At 40.4% G+C, this 20,230-nt stretch overlaps 2 protein-coding genes across 3 annotated transcripts in view; both read left to right on the top strand.

Annotated features, from left to right (window-relative positions):
- Positions 1–20,230, top strand: part of Myoz2 (myozenin 2) — a 1,071,004-nt gene that overhangs the window by 412,534 nt on the left and 638,240 nt on the right. The gene's annotated exons all lie outside the window — the stretch shown is intronic.
- Ndst3 (N-deacetylase and N-sulfotransferase 3) overlaps positions 10,217–20,230 on the top strand; it is a 138,621-nt gene continuing 128,607 nt past the window's right edge. For both annotated transcript variants that reach the window (XM_051165555.1, XM_051165556.1), the window contains exon 1: positions 10,217–11,255. In XM_051165555.1, the coding sequence (XP_051021512.1) occupies positions 10,275–11,255 (981 nt within the window). In that variant the 5' untranslated portion in view covers positions 10,217–10,274. The remainder of the gene's footprint in view (positions 11,256–20,230) is intronic.

Raw genomic sequence — 20,230 nt, 5'->3', positions numbered from 1 at the left:
ATTCTAAAAGATGCCCACAGAAAAAGAGGAAACTAATCTGACCTCCTCATGGATGGATTTCTAGACTTGTGGCATGGGACCAGCCCCTTCACCCTGGTCAGAATTCCATACCATCTTCCCTAGTCTTCAGTTTCCTACTTTGGACCCATTTTCTCTCTGTGGGTTGGCCGTCTTTCCTTTTCTGCCTTATGTAATCTGTCTACAGCAAACCCCACCATCCTACGGTCAACTATGTGATATGGACAAACTGTGTCTTGTGAGAAAGATACAAATTACACTCTCTGGTTCTCAGAGATGTTATGAGCAGATTAAAGCCTTCAGGCTGAATCGTGCCTGCTGTTATGTACGTACTCTAGCTCAACCTAAGAAATAATAGGCAGACATTCTGCCACTTCAGCCTTACACACAGGGACAACAGACAGCAAACAGTAATGGAATATTTTCCTCCCCTGCCTTGCTAGATGGCACAACACTGGATGAAATGAACTAACTACAATCTCCCCTTCATGACTTTTAACTACAAAGAGGATGGGAACATTACAGTCATCATTTTCTTTTTAATTTACTGTGCAAAGCTAATGACCCCAACTGTGGCTTTTCTCACATCCATTTTTAAAGTCCCTGTGCCAGAGATAGAGTGTGTTCTTGGTAGGGCTCCACAGAATCCAGTTTCTTGTGCGCCTACCACAGCAGGGTTCAATTAACATGACACAATTTCACACGTTATTTCCCAGAGAAAAGCATGCTCTTTGTCAATTTTTAATAGTGCTAAATTACTTTTAGCATAGTCAAGAAAATTATTTGAAGGCTCCAAATGCATTTTTCAACTCTTATATATAATGAATTTGAGAAAGAGGAATGAATATTGTTTAGTGTCTTTCAACTGTGTTAGAACCTCTGGCTCCTTAGTTATTAAGAGTCATTTTCCAGATGGCTGCCTGTTTTCCATTTTGTGTTGCCAATTTCAACATGATTTTTACTCCATTTGAAATAGATATTTTCTTTAGGGTGATGGCAGGTGTCAGTGGAAGCGAAGAGAACTTACCTTGATAAACTGGTTCTTCTTCTTACAGATACTAAAGGACCTTACCGATTGTTTGTTCATATATATTTGGTTCCTCCCTGTGTGTTTGGAATGGCTTGTGATTCTAAAAGTCATTGCCCCTTCACTTTTTCTTAATGAAAAATAATTGGATAATGTCTAATGTTTTCTTGGTGTAATATCTTTTTTTAAACAGGTACATCCAAAGAGTCTCCAGCCACACTAAACTCTGCAAAACTTCAGAGTGTGAAAAATAGAATCCAACTAAAAGCCAGTGAGAGTCACATTCTGTACATTCTGATTTATGGTTCTGGTCAAGATGGTCACTGCTGTTCTCAATGTTTATATTATTGACCTGACTGTTTGAGGCCAGTGTGATTGATGGCTTGACTTGAGTAGTGCCCTACTTTGTGAATGAGCTGCTATTTATAAAACCGAGTAAAGGCCCCTTTTCACCCACTGAACAGGTATTCAGTGGTGGGATGTTATTCTCTTAAGAAGAGTTTTTGAGGTCACTGAGAACAAAGCGAACCATGCAAGTACTCACACGTGCCTCTCCATCTATGGAGAAACACTACACAAAACATCACAAGACTACAAGACATGGAACATGCCTCAAAAACAGGCAGGGCAATGGGAAGATGTTTCAGAGAGAGGATCGCAGACCTGGGATTCACAGCTGACCTCTATGAGCTAAGATATTTACACTTAGAATTAAGATACAGCAGTTGAAACGGAGAAAAACTTCCAGGTGTAGTTAATGAAAAGACCCTGAGACAAGTAAATGGACTCTTTGGGAGAGTGAGAGAAAACCCAGCACCTGAGCGAGCACTGCAGGTCAGGGTAGGGTGTTAACCATGCAGGGCCTTAGAACCATGCATAGGAATTTGAATTTGAATTAGTAAGTTGTAAGCATCCCGTGATAAAAATTCTAGCTCTAAAAAACAAATCCGAGTTCTACTTTAATGCCACATCAAAGAAAGGTAGTGGGGTTAGTGGCTAACATGTCTGCCGGGCTCTGTGTGTAACGGTTTCGTGCACAATAGCTGCATATGTAGTGTCTCCTGGCTGAGGAGAGATGCTCCTGAATGGAGTGAGCTTGGGGAAGTAGAATTGGGAAGGTGTGCCCTCATTTACATACGCCAGGCTGAAATGAAGCACCGTCGGGCATGAGCCATTAGGTGCTGTGTGGTAAAGAAGAGGGTTTAGGCTGTTGTGGAGCAAACTTGCCTTTTAGAGGGAAACTTAAGACTGTGTAGTTGCAGGGAAGGGAAAAAGCAGGATGTTGTAGAGGGTGAGACGATCTTTAAGACAGGAAGTAAACAGCACTAAACTGCTACAGGAAGTCCCTGAAACTGGCCGGATCCACTAGAATTATTCACTCTCTCAAGAGTATATAAACAATAAAGACTTCAGAGAGGCACGCTCAAAGAAGACAGACTTCAAAGAAGTCTCTCAGACAAGGGCCATAGCCCCTGGGAAGGAGCAGAGGCCGGGGAAACAGCCTAGAAGAAGCAAAGACGAGCTGAGTGGCCTGGAAGAGACTTAGAAAAACTGAGCTACGTGGAATGGACCCTCGGCAACCTGTAGGCTGTCTTCAGGTTGTGCAGTGTGGTCCAGGCTGCCAGCCTTGCTCATCCGTCACCCATGTTGGGGTGTGTTTTGGTGATACAGCTGCCTTTGAGTGACTTTTTGCCCTATAAGTAACCCCACATGCCTATTCGAGTGAGTAACCACAGTAAAATTCAGTGGTTCAAGACGTTGGACTTTGGTGGTATCTATACTGTGTCATCAGTTTCCTATTTGGGATAAGTAGACATTTGTTCATATCTCCCCAGGAAAGGACATCTCACACAATATAGACAGACGATCACGTACGCAATTTTGAATAAGTTGTTCCCTTTTTCCGATGATTCCGTTGGAACCAACTGGCCACACAGTTGATGTGATTTGTCATTGTCATTTTATCAAGTTGCTAGCTGATTTGAAGAACTGGGGCTTAAGCTATGGCTATCTGGGATTCAAATAAGCTTTTGGGATTTATTAGAGCATAGATGGTAATAAAAACTGGGGAATGCATGACTCATCTAAAGAAAGAGAGAGGGTAGGAAGAAGCCACGGGTCTGGTATCGTCTCTGACTGAACTGCCTCCTTTGCTTGGAAGCACATGTGATTGTTCATGGGTGTGATCTGTGCACCCCACAACTCCACTCAAGGTGAAATGTGTATAGCTGTCCTTTGTGGGTTGTTCAGTGTAATTGCATTGCCAGATGTTTCTCTCATGGTTCATTTCTGTAACAATCTCCATCACAATTAACAGGGTGGTTATGTTCATTCTTTCTCCATGTCAGGTGCTATTCTAAGAGTTTAATGATTTACACCCCGGCTTCTTCACTCATAGGTTGTGATATCCAATGAGACTGAGGTAACAGAATGTGGGGTTGTGACAAGTTCAACGATAGTCAGCGGTTTCTAAGTGTTCAGTGGCTACAGGTTAGCTCGTGGTCAAACGTGATGAAGCTGAGGTGTGTCTGCTTGTGCTAGCCCAGGCTGTACCATAGAGCCTCGGTTCAGCCTTGGTTCTGAACAAGCAGCAGGCACTGCCAGCATGGTGACGATGATGTAGCCTACTGAAAATGCATCTGCTCAAGTGTGAGAGCATACACAGAGAGTTTTTCACTTGTTTGTCATTTTCTTTTCTTTCTTTCTTTCTTTTTTTTTTTTTCAGATTTTGAGTATTTTCTTTATTAACTTTCCATCCTGGTCATAGCCCCATTCCTCCTCTCCTCCCAGTTCCTCTTAAATACAAATGTTTAATTATAGAAAACAGACTAAATATTTTCCTGCCTATATTCCTTAGCATATAACTATCAAGTTATTATTTCTTTGTGTTTTATTATTATAGAATGCTGAATTTTTTAAATTGCTGTTTGAGTCACTGACTTGAGCTTCATAAAAAAATTGTTAAATTAATTTTGGCTTAAGAATAGAACATAATTCCCAACAATTTCTGAAATGGCTCTAAATATACCTCTGGCATTTTGTTGCTATGTATTTATGCAAAGCAGTGTTCTCAGCATTGATGATCATAAAAATCAAAGTATTAATCCATGCTAAAAAGCTGAGAATGTTGCGCATCCTGCACACCAAATATTCAGCAATGCTTAATTCTTTGTATAAAAATAAATGAGCACATCAATTTCATTACTATGCAAATTTACTTTGACCTTTAACAAGTTATAAAATTATATATATACATATCACAAAACTTTTTGTATTAATGTATGATTTGTCAGCAATAAATGTTGAATTTATATATCTAGTTTATATACCCATATACCCAGGGTCACATAAAAGTTTCTTGAATGAAAAAATGGTTATGAGAGAAAAAGTTTAAGAAGTCTTGTTTAATGCCTCTATCAATCAAAATCCTAAGGTATAAAGCGCCTGAGAGAGGTAAAGCTGAATCGTTTATGCTCATTGCTTCTCTAGTCACCATAGCTGAGGAGTGTAATCAGTCTAAATGTGTGCTACGTACGCACAATGGAATTTTATTCCCCTGTTTTAAAAAAAAAAAAAAACTTGAAAATATCAAGAAAGCGAAGAGAACTGGAAAACATTATATTAAGTGATATGAGCAAGGCTCAGAAATAGTATGTTCTCTCCCATACGTAGAGTGTCACTTCCACCTCTTCAGTACGTGCACGTAGTTAGGGAGGAATAGGTAAGGGCAATGGTCAGAAATTGAAACTGGACCGTGAGACTGGAGAAAATGGGGCTTTAAGGGGAGATAACAGAGCAAAAGCGAAAAGAAGGAGTGGGGACAAGGAGCGCAGCAGGATGTGGGGGTGGGAGGTAAACCAAGGAGGGCTGGCACAGGGTAACCAAGCAAAATGAAATACCTATGGAAGTGCCATATGAAAACTTGTTGCAGGGTAAGTTAATTTAAAAAAAAAATTATACGAAAGATGAAAAATGAACTCTAGGATATAGCAACCATGGTAACACTGCTTCCTTGTGAGCAAGCTACAGCTAAAGAGTGACTCCTCCGTGCCCGTTTCGTACGTGTCCCTGGCAGGGGAGGGAAGGCGATGTTGCTGCAGTCTCCTTAGTGCACACATGCAGCTCATCCTATGCTGGTTGTGGCATCTTCTGCCAGTCGCTCAGTCTCTAAAGGGTCAGCACAGGGTCTGCTTTGGCCAATTGCTCTTAAGGTCTGTGAGGCTATTGTTCCATCTGTCTGGGTGGTACTTCCTTCAGCGTGGCCTACAGGAGAGCCTGCAAAGTGGTACTGCAAAATTGGGCCAACTTTCCTGTACCAGTATTTATTCACAATGATGCCTACGTAGTTCATTTTCAAAACTCGATATACTTATTTTTATGTCATCCAGCTTTCTTTCCTCATCCTAAAATGACTGGGAAGCATAATTTCTCACAGCCATAAATTCCACAGTGTTGATGGACCCTGGCATGCTGGGCCAATGTGCTGTTTCTCTACTTATAATCGGACTCCAGAGTAAGAAATGTCTTAATTTTTTAAAATGTATTTGGGAGAGCAGTTTAGAAATGCAGATACATTGTACCAAGTATCTACCTGTTGGTCTTGTTTTTTGAAGAGCTTTCTGTAAAAAATTATCTGATAACAAAAACTCTTTGCCTTTGGGACTGTCAATCTAACAAGGAACAAGCACGTTGAACGAATACTTTTGCTAACTATATTTTATAAAGATTCATAATGAGGGTTCATGTGGGGATGATTTGACCTTAGGTAGAAAAGGATGGAGCTGGGGTTTTTCTTAATAACTGGGTTTGTGCTGCTTGTTGAGATTTTACACATTTTCTTGAATGTCTGTCCTGAGTCAACTGCTTTATAGAGTGCACTGGTCTTGTTGGTGCCGTCATACAGCAGTTACTTGGCCTGCCGACCTCCGAAATGAATACTTTTCTTCAGACTCTCTAAGCTTGTGCTTCGATTCCCGGCAGACACCTTTAGCGTTTACTCCTCAAGTCTGCTGCACCCTCGCCCCAACCATAATGTCTGTTTCCTTCCCAAGGGTTTCTTTTCCATTCTTCCTGACAGCCACCTTGGTCTAGACTCACATTGCTTCCCACAGGGTCACTGCAGCAGCCCCTTAGCCAGCTTGTCCTGACTCTCCATCTTCTTTACTCTGTTCTATGTAGCCTGGACAGCCTGTCCTTTCACCATTGTGTATCCTCTGTGTCTTAGTTAGGGCTTTATGGCTGTGAAGAGACACACCATGCCCACAGCAACTCTTATAAAGAAAAACCTTTATATGGGGCTGGCTTACAGTTCAGAGCGGTAGTCCATTATATCATCATGGTGGGAAACATGGTGGCATGTAGGCAGACATGGCGCTGGAGAGGTAGCTGAGAGTTCTACATCTGCACCTGCAGGCAGCAGGAAGAGAATGTCACTAGACCTGGCTTGAACTGCTGAGATCTCAAAGCCTGTCCTCCTAGTGGCACACTCCCTCCAACAAAGCCACACCCACTCCAACAAGGCAACACCTCCTAACAGTGCTACTCCCTATAGCCTCTGGGCGCCATTTTTATTCAAACCACCACACACTGCCACGTGAATTGCTTGTGCACTATTTTTTGTTGACTTTCTAGTCAAATATGTCTAGTGATCTTTCAACATTGAAGAACATTCATTAATCAGCTATAGTTTTCCAATGAACTATTACTTCCAATTTTATTGCCATACATAGTGTCATATAATTAGTTTAGTCTCGCTTTTGGACAGATACATTGTAATCACTAGATTTCTTATGTCCAGCCAGAGGTTTTCCTGACAAGCTTCCCCCATCTTCCTATCTATACCTTCACCACTGCACTGGGTGATTTCTTAGGTGCTGTGGCTCTTGGGAACTGTCAATAACTTTCTCACATCTTATTAATATGACATAGGGTTGGCTGGTTTTTTTTATCATAGATTAAAACTTACCATGTGTGACATGGTGTTACCTATTGTTTCACAGGCCTCATTGCTGTCAGTGAATCCATCATTATGGATTCCAGGACTGTTCCTAATTTCAGTTCTGTGCTGTCTTCGGTATTGACCACAACACTAATCTCAAATTAGTTTTTCAGTAATTACCTCATGGCTGATTACAGAACGATTTCTTGGTGGGATTTTGTGTGTGTGTGTGTGTGTGTGTGTGTGTGTGTGTGTGTGTGTGTGTGTGAAGATGTACATCTACCATAGATTATTATGTAGGATTTATCACATGCTAGCTAGTGGGTTATGATTGCACTTACTCTACATTCAATAAAGCAGACATCAAATCCAGCAATTTTTAGCAACTATAATCATTAATAGTCATGGGTAACCTTAAAAGATATATTATGGCATTAACATAAAGTAGAAGCGACTAATAAACCTACAGGCATAATGAGCCATTGAATTCAATAAATTACACCAACAGTCACTGAGCTTATTCTATGCTGGGCACAGGGGTGCAATGATAGATAAATGAGGTTTTAATTCTCCCTTCTTAGAGCTCCCATCCTAACAGGAAAGATGATTTAAAACAAAATTTTAGTTATTATGGTAGCAAGTACAAGGGAAAGGACTTTTTCATGACCGTGTGTTAACTACTAGATTCTTACAAGTTTGAAAAGACAGAAAATTTGACAAAAGAATTGTGTGAGTTGGTTTTCCCGTGCTTACCTGCTCTAGGGATGCCTCATGCATGACAGACTCAGAGGTTGGTATCCTTGCCTTTGCCTGCTCCTACAGCACTATGCCCTGAAAGAGGGGGGAACACCATCAATTAAGTCCATTCTGAGGTTTTCACAACTGCAAGAAGGGAATAGCAAGTGGTTATTTATGAGTCCACAGTAAGACTAAAGTTGGCCACGGGCAATAAGGCATGTATTGTAAAAGATTTTCATAGAAGCTAGGCATGGTAATTAATGCTTATAATTTCAGCACTGGATGGGCTGAGGCAGGAGAATAGAGAGTTCTAGAGTTCCAGAACAACCTGGGTACATAGTGAGTTCCCATTTTCAAAAACAATAATGGTTTTCAGAAAGCAGGAGAATTATTATATATTTGTGTTAAGCTAAATCCTTCCCTTGGAAATATAAAGTAGGATAGCCTTTGGTATCTGAAGGAAACTTGGGGGATTTTATGGAAAAGAAAAGACTTTGGCATTTTATATCTGCTAAATCCAGGGAAACAGAGCCCTATCATTGCACTTCAGGATTTGCCACTCCCTATGATTTGCATTAGCACTGTGTAGTCAGTTACTTTTTGAATACTTTTATCTTATTTTTCTGCTTTTCATCCATGACTTTTGTCTAATATTGTACTTACTCCTACATGTATAACATTTTCTAAAGCTTACATGTCTGTTCAAATCACTCTCCTTTCAGCTTCTGCCTAAGCCTCTTCTTCACTGGTCATTCCACAACTATGCCCCACTTGCCATGGCCTCATTCCTCTCACATCATTATAGCCCCTTGGCTGTAACCCACAATCACACATTAACATTCTAGTCACTGTCTACTCTTCAAATTTAGATGCCTTTTACAAAATTTAATACTTTGAACAAGTGTATATTTTTAAGTCGGAAAATAGCTACCCCATAAATATTTGAATGAATGACACAGATACCCTAATTGTCTAGGTAATAAACTACAGTATGTAATTTATAAATTACATCTTGTACTTATAGTCCAAAATGTATTATTCATAAATATATATGCGTATATGCATGATAAACATGTTATTCAAATTCTAATTTGCTAATTATTTTATGGGAAAAGATTACAGAATTTTAACCCTGTGATTCTTAGTGATTATTTACTCCGGCTTCAGTATCGCATATGAAAAGTGCAGGATGGAAAGACTGTGATTAAGAAACAGGGGAGTAGCCCTAAATGCACGAAAACAATCAAATTCAGTGTGTCCCACCCAAAGCTATCAGTGAGCACACCATGAGGACAATGACAAGACTTCCCTTACACATTTCGTATTCCTCATGGAGTGGCAGGACCTTAAGACCCTACCAAGCGTGTGCTCAAAAAATATCTATGCGTGTCTGTTTACTTTTCAAAGTAGGTGAATTTTCAGAGGTTCCTAAGACTTGAAATTATTGGAAAATGTAGCATTTCATGGCATGCCAACTGTTTTCATTACAATTTTGTCACACGTTTATAGCGCTCTTGATGTAATTACTGAGGTCAAAAGGTAGCAACCAATCACACTGAAACGTCTGGGCACAGCTGCTGTAGTGCGCATGCCTGCTGCAGGCCATCTCATGGGCGCAGCTGCTGTAGTGCGCATGCCTGTAGCAGGCCTTCTCACTCCAGACCTGAAGAAGTCCTCATGAGAAGCCTTCCACTCTTCATAGTCATTTCTCCACATAACTGCTAAAATGTTTTAAAAGCTGTAATCTAAAATAATCAACTGGGTTGCGGGGCCATCTTTACATGTAGAAAGGATTTTTTTTCTACTGAAAGCAACTATTTTAGGATAATTTCTCAAATGAATTAGAAATATATGTACAATAAAAATTTCGTTATATTAAGAAATTTCTGGGAAAGAAAAAGGGCCACTGTTATAATTTTGGCACTTAACATATTTTGTAAACCCTTGGCGCATGTCACTCAACACGCACAGTTTGAATATACACTGCAAGACGTGTGTCTGCACGGCAGGAGCTACCACAGCTACTTTTACTCTTACCTCTTGGTTACTGACAAAATTGGATGTAAAGCTTGATCAACCCAGCTCCTTGTCAGCGCAGTCCCTTGTGCTGTTAGGGACAGTGATTCTGAATTGAGTGGAGCCGCCTTCCTCGCTCTATCAGTCACACATCCTCCTCCACAACTGTAAGAAGAAAGTGAGATTTTTCTAGAGTAACTTACCCCACCTGATCTGCTCGTGATCTACCATGTTGGGTAGCCAACACGGTAAGAACTCACTCATTTTGATGCCGAAGACGTCGTGTTTTATATTCTGTCCTATTTTGTTCTGTTTTTCAGAGCGTGTTTTCTGTGAGTCCAGATTGCGCGATCCAGATGCGCTGCGATGGTGACATAAACTGTGGACTGAGGCTAGGAGCGTAGGAGCGTGGCTGAAACTCCATCCTTCCTCCTATTTTTTTTTCTTTCTTTCTTTCTTTCTTTCTTTCTTTCTTTCTTTCTTTCTTTCTTTTTGTAACGGTGCTTCTGTTGGAATAGTCGAAGAAGTCCATCCAGCATGAGTTTTATCATGAAACTTCACAGACACTTTCAAAGAACACTGATTCTGCTTGCCACTTTTTGTATGGTGAGCATTGTCATTTCTGCTTACTACCTGTACAGTGGCTACAAACAGGAAAGTGAGCTCTCTGGGAGGGCTTCCGAAGTGGACTGTGGTGACCTCCAGCACGTGCCGTCCAGGCTGATGGAAGTGAAGAAGGCGGTGCTTTCTGATGCTGTGAGGACAGACCCCACAGTCCTGGTGTTCGTAGAGAGCCAGTACTCATCCCTTGGCCAAGACATCATTATGATGCTGGAATCCATTCGGTTCCATTATCACACTGAAATCGCTCCTGGAAAAGGAGACCTCCCAGCGCTCACAGACAACGTGAAAGGCAAATACGTTCTCATTATATATGAGAATATTTTAAAGTATATGAACTTGGACTCCTGGAATAGAAGCCTCTTAGACAAATACTGTATAGAGTATGGTGTGGGTATCATTGGATTCCACAAAACCAGTGAGAAAACCCTGCAGAGCTTTCAATTCACAGGCTTCCCCTTTTCCGTAAGTGGAAACCTGGCGGTGAAGGATTGCTGTATTAATCCTCACTCCCCACTACTCCGTGTGACCAAATCGTCCAAGCTTGACAGGGGTTCTTTACCTGGAACTGACTGGACAGTTTTTCAGATTAACCACTCCACCTACCAGCCAGTAATATTTGCCAAAGTCAAGACTCCAGAAAACCTTTCCCCTCCCATCTCTAAAGGTGCTTTTTATGCCACTATCATACATGACCTGGGGCTTCACGACGGGATCCAGCGAGTTCTTTTTGGCAACAACTTGAACTTTTGGCTGCACAAGCTCATCTTCCTAGACGCCATCTCCTTCTTGTCAGGGAAGAGGCTGGCGTTGTCCTTGGACAGGTACATCCTTGTGGACATTGATGACATATTTGTTGGGAAAGAGGGGACAAGGATGAACACGAATGATGTGAAGGTAAGGTCCTGTTATCTTAGACTTCCTCAGTTGACATCATACCTGAGCTAACCACACTCGTCTTCTGTAGGAGTGAGTTTTTCAGGACATGGGACTTCTGATTGATCAAGAGAGTCTGGGAGACACTGGGGTGACTGGTTGCTCTCATCTTATATCACCTAAATTTCTAATACATTTCTATCTGAATCAGGAAAAATGAAGACTGCACTAAAATATTGAGTGTGGTGAGATCCAGAGATGTTTTTCTCTGTGGGTTGATGACTGCAAAATAGAAATCACTTTTGCTTACTTGCTTTCTAGAAATTAACCAATTAAAAAGCAAGGGCATCCATTTAGATGTGAAGTCAGTGAACTTTCCGAAATTACAGATCACAAGGAACAAACTCAGATACTTTTGGAAGTATAAAAATGGGGTTCATTTTACTAGCCATGGAAACTATGACCTGAGTGCAATGGCGGGTTTGTCCACATGGAAACACAAGGGCTTACCTGGGACACGTCTGGCACTCGTGTGAAGCCACTGTGCTGCATGTAAATCACATCCACCCCTCACTGCGTAAAACTGCTTCTATTCAATAAAAAAAAAATGAATATCTAATTAAAGCTGAATCCACAGTTACATAAACAGCTAGTTATTTAACAGCAAGAAAGACAAGGTTGAAATTGTCTGCATTTATATTACTCTTCCATTTAAAGCCAGGACTCTATGTCTATTACTTTGTAATGTTGCTTTCTCGCAGAAAGGAGAGACTTTGGATACATAATTTTTTTATTCTTGACAGCTTTTGCCTCCTTATAGAATATCAGGAACTAAAGAAGATATTAAAAATATTGTTTTGAGGAGATAGCTCAGTTGGTAAATGCAAACAGCCTAAGTCTAATCCCCTAGACCTTGCTGGTTGCAAGAAAGATCCAGGTCCTCCAGGTTGACCTATGACCTCCATACGTGTGCACATTAATACAGAAGCACAAACTAATACATGGAACTTTATATAAAGAGATCATCTAGGCAATTGCACCCTCTTTTAAGCCACCAAGTTCCTAACAAATACTATTAATGTTTACAACATTTAAGTAAGGTATCAGTGCCAGAGGGAAGGCTCTTTACTTCAGGAGAGCATGAAAACTGAGGAGGAAGACACTTCCATATCATGAGCATGTTTTTAGTTAATTAATTAATTTTATTTATTAAATAATGCTTAGATTTACATCAAAAGTTTTGCCATTTACTTTTCAAAGTATAGCTAAATTAAAGCCAACCTGGTAGATTAAGCATGTGTTATTATGTATTTATAGACTAAAACAATGTATAATTCTTCCAGTTTTCCATTTCCAACCACTTTAAACTGCCAAAAGTACACTGTTAAGGCATTTTTTTAAATTAATTAAACATTTTTATTTTTTACATATTTATATTATTACAGTACGTACAATAAACTACCTGTAGTAAGAAGAACCATGACACAATCAGGAATTATATAAATGTTACATTCTTAGTGTTTTGGCTATTTGTATTTGGCAGCCTTGAAGAAAACATCTTTCCTATTTTGGTGTGTCTAAAATTCTGAATGTAAATCAATCTCCATCACATCTTGTCATTATCAACTTAAAACATCTATCTAGACCTAAAAACATCTTAAACCCTAAACAACTAAGCCTCATTGTAAAACTGAGCTACCTGGTCTTCAACTCCATCTGTTAAGGCATTTTTAAATGTGCCTGGTAAACTTCAGTTCCCACACAACTTCTGCATCACCTAATGTCAGAGAAAAGTGCCTTTTAGTCTGGCATGGTAGGTAGTGTGTGCCTATGACCACAACACTCCAGAGAACGAGGCAAGAGGATCACAAGTTAGAGGCCATCCTGGGCTATCCAGACAGACAATATTTCAAAAAAAAGTGCAGTACCCTTTGTGCTTTACAGGTTAACTTGTGTTTTAGCAACACAGAAACTAAAGTCTTATTGAGACTATTAAAGAAAAACGTCGCATGTGAACTTTATGGGCTGATCATAGTTACAGGGAACTACATTTGCTAAGCTCCCTAAGTATTTTTGAAAATGTTTTCTTAGACTATTAGGTTTTTAAACTCTTTCTAGACTGTATAAGTTTCAAAATACTAACTCGTTGCTGACAGTCGTGCAAAGTACATAAATTCATTCATTCTTGTATTAGCTACTGTTCTTGTTGCTGTAACAAAACGTCCAACAAAAGAACTTTAGGTAAGGAAAGAAAAGATGATTTTGCCTCATGATATGTGAGTCAAGCCCATCACGGTGGGGATGACATTGGTGTCAGGAGAGTAAATGATCAGGTCACAATGTCTCCACAGCCAGGAAGTGGAGAAAGATGGCTTTGTCCTTGTTATTTAGTACTGAATCTCAACTTACAGAATGATGCCCTTCACATGTAGAGTGAGTCCTCCCTCCTCAATGAACCCAATGCATTCACTCTCTCATAGACACACCCAGAGCTTTGTCTCATGGGTGATTCTAGATGCTGCCAAGTTGGAGATCGATAGTAACCGCGACAATTCTGTATACATTTTCTTCCAGGTCTTAGGTCTGTATAAGGTTAAGCACTTGGAAGATCATCTATCTGTACACTAGTTGGTGTGCTCCTATCGCTTTAAGTACAAGACATACAAATACAATGATAATGTTGGTGAATCAGAGTTGGGGAGAGTAAGTACTATCCCAGTCAGGGTTCCTATTGCTATGCCATTACCAAAAGCAACAGGGGAATGAAAAGGCTTGTTTCATCCTATCTTGTAGACTGCCATTCAGAGAAATCCTAGCAGGAGCCTGAAAGCAGGAACTGAGGCCTTGGAGGGGTGCTGTTTACTGGCTTGCTCCTTATGGCTTGCTAAGCCTACTTTCTTATAGAACCCAAGACCACCACCTGCCTAGGAGTGGCACTACCCCTAATGGGGTGGAGCCCTCTAATATCAATCACTAATTGAAAAAACAGACATTTTTCCTACAGGCCAATATGATGGCAGCACTTTCTAAATTGAGAGTTTCTCTTCCCAGATTAACTTATGTCAAGTTGACAATAAACTAGCCAAGGTAAGTGGATAGATTGCTTTCAGTACGGTAAGCAGAAGGAGTCACTATGGTCTTATGTAAAACTTGCTATGGAAAGCACAGCATTACAACACCATTTCCCAGAAACTGTTGTATGTGCAGGAAAATCTTGAAGGCAAAACAAGAATGATGTCATGGCATTAATTCAAACAAAAGATGGAAATTTCCTGAAACTAGGAAATGGAATTAAGAGTGGAGAAAGTGAGAGTAATTTAAAAATTATTCAGGAGATACTAAACAACATAGTAACTGGTTAAATGGAGATGAAACATTACAATCAAGAATTTGAATTCTTATCATTGGTGAGGAGTTGGAGGAAAGACCAACAGGACAGAGTAAGAGGATGGTAGCAGCAGCCATTCCAGGTCATGATGAAAATTTCAGCTTTGAGGAAGTCCATCATCTTTGTTGTTTCTTTTAGTTGTGACCCCTATTTCGGTGGTAGTTTAGAAGCAGGTATCTGGTGCTAATACTTTAAGTTTGCTAAAATTATAACTGCATAGAAGCAATTTAATGAACACACAATCTCCACTTGAGGCATAACTATTTGCTCAATTTTACTATGTTGCTGATTGGTTGGGATTTTGTTTTTGCTGGTTTTGGGTGTGTGCATTTGTGTGTGTGTGTGTGTGTGTGTGTGTGTGTGTGTGTGTGTGTGTACTGGCCTGTACATGCAAGTTTTAGGGCCAGAAATAAACTGTAGATGCTTTAAGCTCTCTGTCTTATTTTTTTTTTCTTTTGAAACATGGTCTTTTATTGACCCTGGAGCTGGCCTTTATCATTTGACTGGCACTTTACCCATAGAGTGATGTCCCCAGTCACACTTGCTGTGGATTTTAGATCTATTTTCATACTGTTTTGATTCCTTGGGGGAAAGAATGGAAAGGTTGACGTCGGCTGAGAGTGTCTGTTTAATTCTCCAGCACTAATGAGGGGTTACACATATTTCATTGGTCTTCTGACAGTTATTATGTTGTATATTTTGAAAACATCAAGTGCATATATCTTGTTATATCTTCAGTTTGATGTTTTACTATTCTGTGACTATTGTTTTTCAATTTCAGTGATGTTACTTGCCTTCACGTTTGGTTTGCCTAACTTGCACTGCCACGCTGGCCTTCTTTTGGCTTCCACGGAGAAACCGTGCCTTATCCCATTGTGTCTTGCTCTCAACTTTCTCTGTGTACTTCTTTTAGCTGCTGAGTCATTCTTGCTCTAGATATCAATATGCTGTTGTTCAAACTCAAATGCTAGACATTATCGTTTCCCCACCACCAAAGCTTGTTTGAATTAGCCAGGAGTCTCCCGTTTTCTTTGCTAACCAGTCTCCTCTTTATAGAATACTGTGTGCATCTATCCTTATCCCATTGTGACTCTTGAGTTACATTTTTAACTCTCTGTGTGTACATGAGCATGTTCGTGCATGTGCCTGCATGTGCTGTGTGCATGCTTTCATCAGGTCACAACTTACAGAGTTGATCCACCATGTGGGACAAGGGAACTGAGCTAAGGTCGCCAAGCTTGGCAGCGAGTTCCTTTACCCATTGAGTCACCATCTCCCATTTTAATGGAGCAGACAGCATGATCCTTTCAGTGTAGCATTTAGATCATGTCCCTTCAGACCGCTTTAGAGACTTCAAGTTTCATGCAGAACAGCAGGGGTCCCTGCAGTCTTTCCTACTGTCTCTTTATCTTCCTGACCACACATCCTTCTCCAGTTTGCCACTTTACTAAAATGCAGCCCTCAAGAGAGAAGTCTTTCCTCACCTTTTGTGCACTGAAGTATCCCCATCATGTAAACACATATATGGTTCATTGCATACTTCGTGTGTGAATGAGATGTTGGCAACTTCTTCAGAAACCAACAGATATGCGAGAGAAGAGTTAAGCTAATATAACTGTGTGTCAAACGGGCATGAAAACTTTAGGGTTCCCCATCTGGGGTGCATCTTTTAGAAACTCATTAGGGAATCGCCTCACATATTATAGAGTGACTGTCTTTATTCACCCTCTCCCAAGTGTTAGCTCTGCTGTGTTGAAATGTCCATGTAACAAGGAACTTCATGTATAAAAATAGCTTCTACTGATGGAAAGACAGAGATGCCCTGTAGGCACTTAACTTTTTTGGAAGTAAAATTCACCTAATTCCATGCTCCTGCATTATTTTAAAATTGATAAAAATAGGCAACTTATAACTATTACTACAAGTACATGAAACTGCCCCTTCCTTGTAAATAGTGCTATTTTGGTGGAATATTTACTTCTAAATATAATATGAGTCACACAATGCATATGAAAATAGATCACTATCAACACCATTATCATGTTCAAATCCCCACAGTGTTCTAGTAAATATGTAGTTTTTTAAAGGAAATAATATTTGAAAAAATCCCTTTACAGTGTAACATGGGAAATAAGAGGTTTATTTAATAAAGAAAAAGTAAGCTCATATCTGTAATTCACATGTGCTTGGTTCATTTTGTTAAATTTGTTGCTGTATTGCAAGACAGAAGGTATCTTTATTGTGATTAATATTAAAGACTCATTTGCTATGCAAGGACATTCCATAAGAATACATTATAAATGATTTAAAGAGGGCAAAATTCTGCCACAGAATGATCAATAATGTATAAACAGCATTTGGTGGCTGGCTATATTGTTTGAGACTTTTATTCTTTGAAAAATTCATACATATAAACAATGGGTCTTGATTATAATCACCCCTCATTCCCCCTTTTTTCTCCCTCAAGACTCCCCTATCACATCACCTTCGTTATTTCATGTCCTTCTCAAACAAAACAAAACTTTTTTTATTTAGTTTTAAACTCACTGAGTCTAATTTGTGCTTTCCATATGTGCACATGTGTGGGGTCAGCCATTGGGTCATGGGCAACTTAACAGTGACCACACTCTCAAAGAAACATGATTCTCTCACCCCAGCAGCCATCATGCCAAGAGCTCCTCAGTGAAGAATGGGGCCCCTGAGCCTGGGTTTTAACTGGCCTGATCTTGTGCAGGTAGCACACTGTTGTGAGTTGTATAACAGCCATGTGATGTCTAGAAGACAGCAGTTCACACCTTCCCTGCCCATCTTCTAGCTCTTACATTCTTTCCAGTCTGTCTTCCGAGATGTTCCCTGAATCTGAAAGAGAAGTGAACAGGGATCAATAGTTGTCTCATTGATGGCTGAGCACTCAGAGTGACTTACTCTCAGAGTTTACAACAGTAACATACAGTAATACATCTCTGAATTAATCACTACCCACGGCAAAAAGAAGTCTCTCTGATCAAGGCTGGAAACATCAACGGATATAAACATAAATTCTGAGAAGGAAGCTGGATAAAGTGGCCATTCAGAAACACATTGATAGGTTCTCTTCTCAGGTCCTATAACTTCCCTAGCCGTGTGTTTTGACCAAGTCTATAGTACACGGAATTAATTTCTACCTGGGAATCAGGCCTCAAATTAAACCATGAAATTAGTTGGTTACCCCTGTAAACAGTCTCGCCACTATTGCACTATCCTGCCTGGCATGTCATTATCCCATAATGCAGGGGCCATTGGTGGTTAAGACTGTTGATAATGTATTTTCTCCTGAGGCAGCCTGCATAGCATCTCCTGGCATTATGGAAGCTAGTCAGCAGAGAACAAGTTTCTGGTCAGTTCAAGATCAATTTTTCTATGTGCTATAGTCAAAGCATTTGGTCCCTATATAGTCTTATCATCTAGTGGGAAACCAAGAGCAATGGAAATAGAATATATTGTTTTTCATGCCATTGGACATTCATGACAAGTAACCCATAGAGAAGTAATCTAGGCCTGGCACCAAGATCTTTATTTAATAACCCATTTCTTCAGGGAGAAGCATTGTATACTAATTTTTAAAGCCTTAATGTGCTATATCCTCCTCAGAATGATTAGGAGAAGGGCAGCCATATGTGAGGCCAAAGCTTATTGAGGCAAGAGCCCATGTGTTAGACTAGCAGCAGATTAGATCGGAAAGGTTCTGAGTAAGGTGTTAGAATCTGTTGATTTATAGTTCTTTCACACACATACACACACACACACACACACACACACACACACACACACACACACACATTTGGTCTAAGGAATTGCTCACTGAGTAAAGATACTTGCCCAGAAAGCCCAATAACCTGAATTAGATCCCTAAATCCCATGGTGGAGAGAACTCCAAAAGTTGTTCTCAGACTTCTACATGCATGCAATGCACACACAGTGGCAATAAATAAGATTTTAATGCACATTGAGTCCACTTCACTAAATCCTTGGTATGGCTCCAGAGACCTGAACCTGACTAGGGCTGTAAGGGAATTAAGAAAAGACAAACATGTCAGACAGACACACAGAAAAGTTAAGATAGGCGAGGACTGTGCTTTCAGCTGCAGAAGCCCATGTCAAAAATACACCCCTACTTGGGGCCTCCTCCACCCCTTAGAATAAACAGTGCTTAAAGTTTTTAATGAGAAATAGCAACATAAGCAAAATAAAACACTGGAGAGCTGAGGAAGCCCTGAGTGAATGAGTAAGTGTGTGTTTTCTGTCCTGAGTGAATGGATTTTTGACACGGGTATGGCCATGTCAAGGATACACAGCCTCAGACCCAAGAGAAAAATGGTAAAGCCTCCCCTTCTGGTCTCTGTGTGGATGTTGACGGTGTGTGCTTTTTTTTTTTTTTTTTTTTTTTTTTTGTGATGCTGTATATGAAATAGCTCTTCACAAGGCAAAGATGAAGAGCTTGAACAAAAGATCCTTCCTCTAGGTTAGCACATCAGAAGTTATTTCCATTCACTTCTCTAATAAAGGAGAGAATTAAGTTTAGTGACTTTCCAATCATTTTTCTTGTTATTTCACAGACCCTGAGGTAAAAATGCATGTTCGTAACTCAATTATAACCCCTTTACATTACTATTCTCAGCATTAAACTGAGATTTAAACTCATATACATGAGTATAAAATTTCATGAAAATTCTTATAAATTAAGTTTTAAAACCGCACTAATATCAAGGGGAAAGCCGGTAGAATCTCTTGTAGATTGGAAGCCTCAGCAGCCAGCACTGCATTCCTGGGGTGTGATCAGCTGACTGACAGGCAACCCCCGGAGCCTATTGCCAATCTCTGCAGCAGTGGCAACAGAAGAATAGCATCACCTTTATTTCAGGGATGCTGTAAAAGCAGGACTGTCCCACACACCTATGGGCTTTATCAATTACCCATCATTACCCCTATGTCTTCTTCTGAGACTGGAGCATTGGACATACTGTGGTATTCATTCATAGGGTCTCAGTTCAGACCATGAGACATATTAAGTATTGCTGAGGGGAGTCGATCACCAATAGAGCTGAGGGGAGTCCAGCACCAATACAGCTGAGGGGAGTCTATCACCAATAGAGCTGAGGGGAGTCCATCACCAATAAAGCTGAGAGGAGTCCAGCACCAATACAGTTGAGGGGAGTCCAGCACCAATAGAGCTGAGAGGAGTCCATCACCAATATAGCTGAGGGGAGCCCAGCCCCAACAGGCCTGAGCAGGACACTTATCTAGTGCACTAGAATGAGCAGAAACCCTCTTCTGAGGATTTCAGTGCCCACAGCCCTCCCTGTGGTGAGCTTTGCCTGACAGTGCTAAAAATGGGTGTGCTCCCATGTGCTTGGTCTGCCTGATTTCACCTTGCAGGTCACAGATTTCCAAAGCATTCTGGTTTCCCAGTATCACTTACTATCTATCTATTACATAATGCCATGTGTCTGAGTGTGTTCTTACTCTGATGTTTCACAAATGTACCAAATCTAGACTCTCTTGCTCTTACCCATTCTGTGATCATTCTGCCCTGCCCCCAACATGGCAGCACTTAACCACTCACCTCTTG

The sequence above is a fragment of the Acomys russatus genome, chromosome 23, assembly GCF_903995435.1.
Source record: "Acomys russatus chromosome 23, mAcoRus1.1, whole genome shotgun sequence".
NCBI classification, from domain to species: domain Eukaryota; kingdom Metazoa; phylum Chordata; class Mammalia; order Rodentia; family Muridae; genus Acomys; species Acomys russatus.
This window is presented reverse-complemented; position numbering and strand designations above follow the sequence as displayed.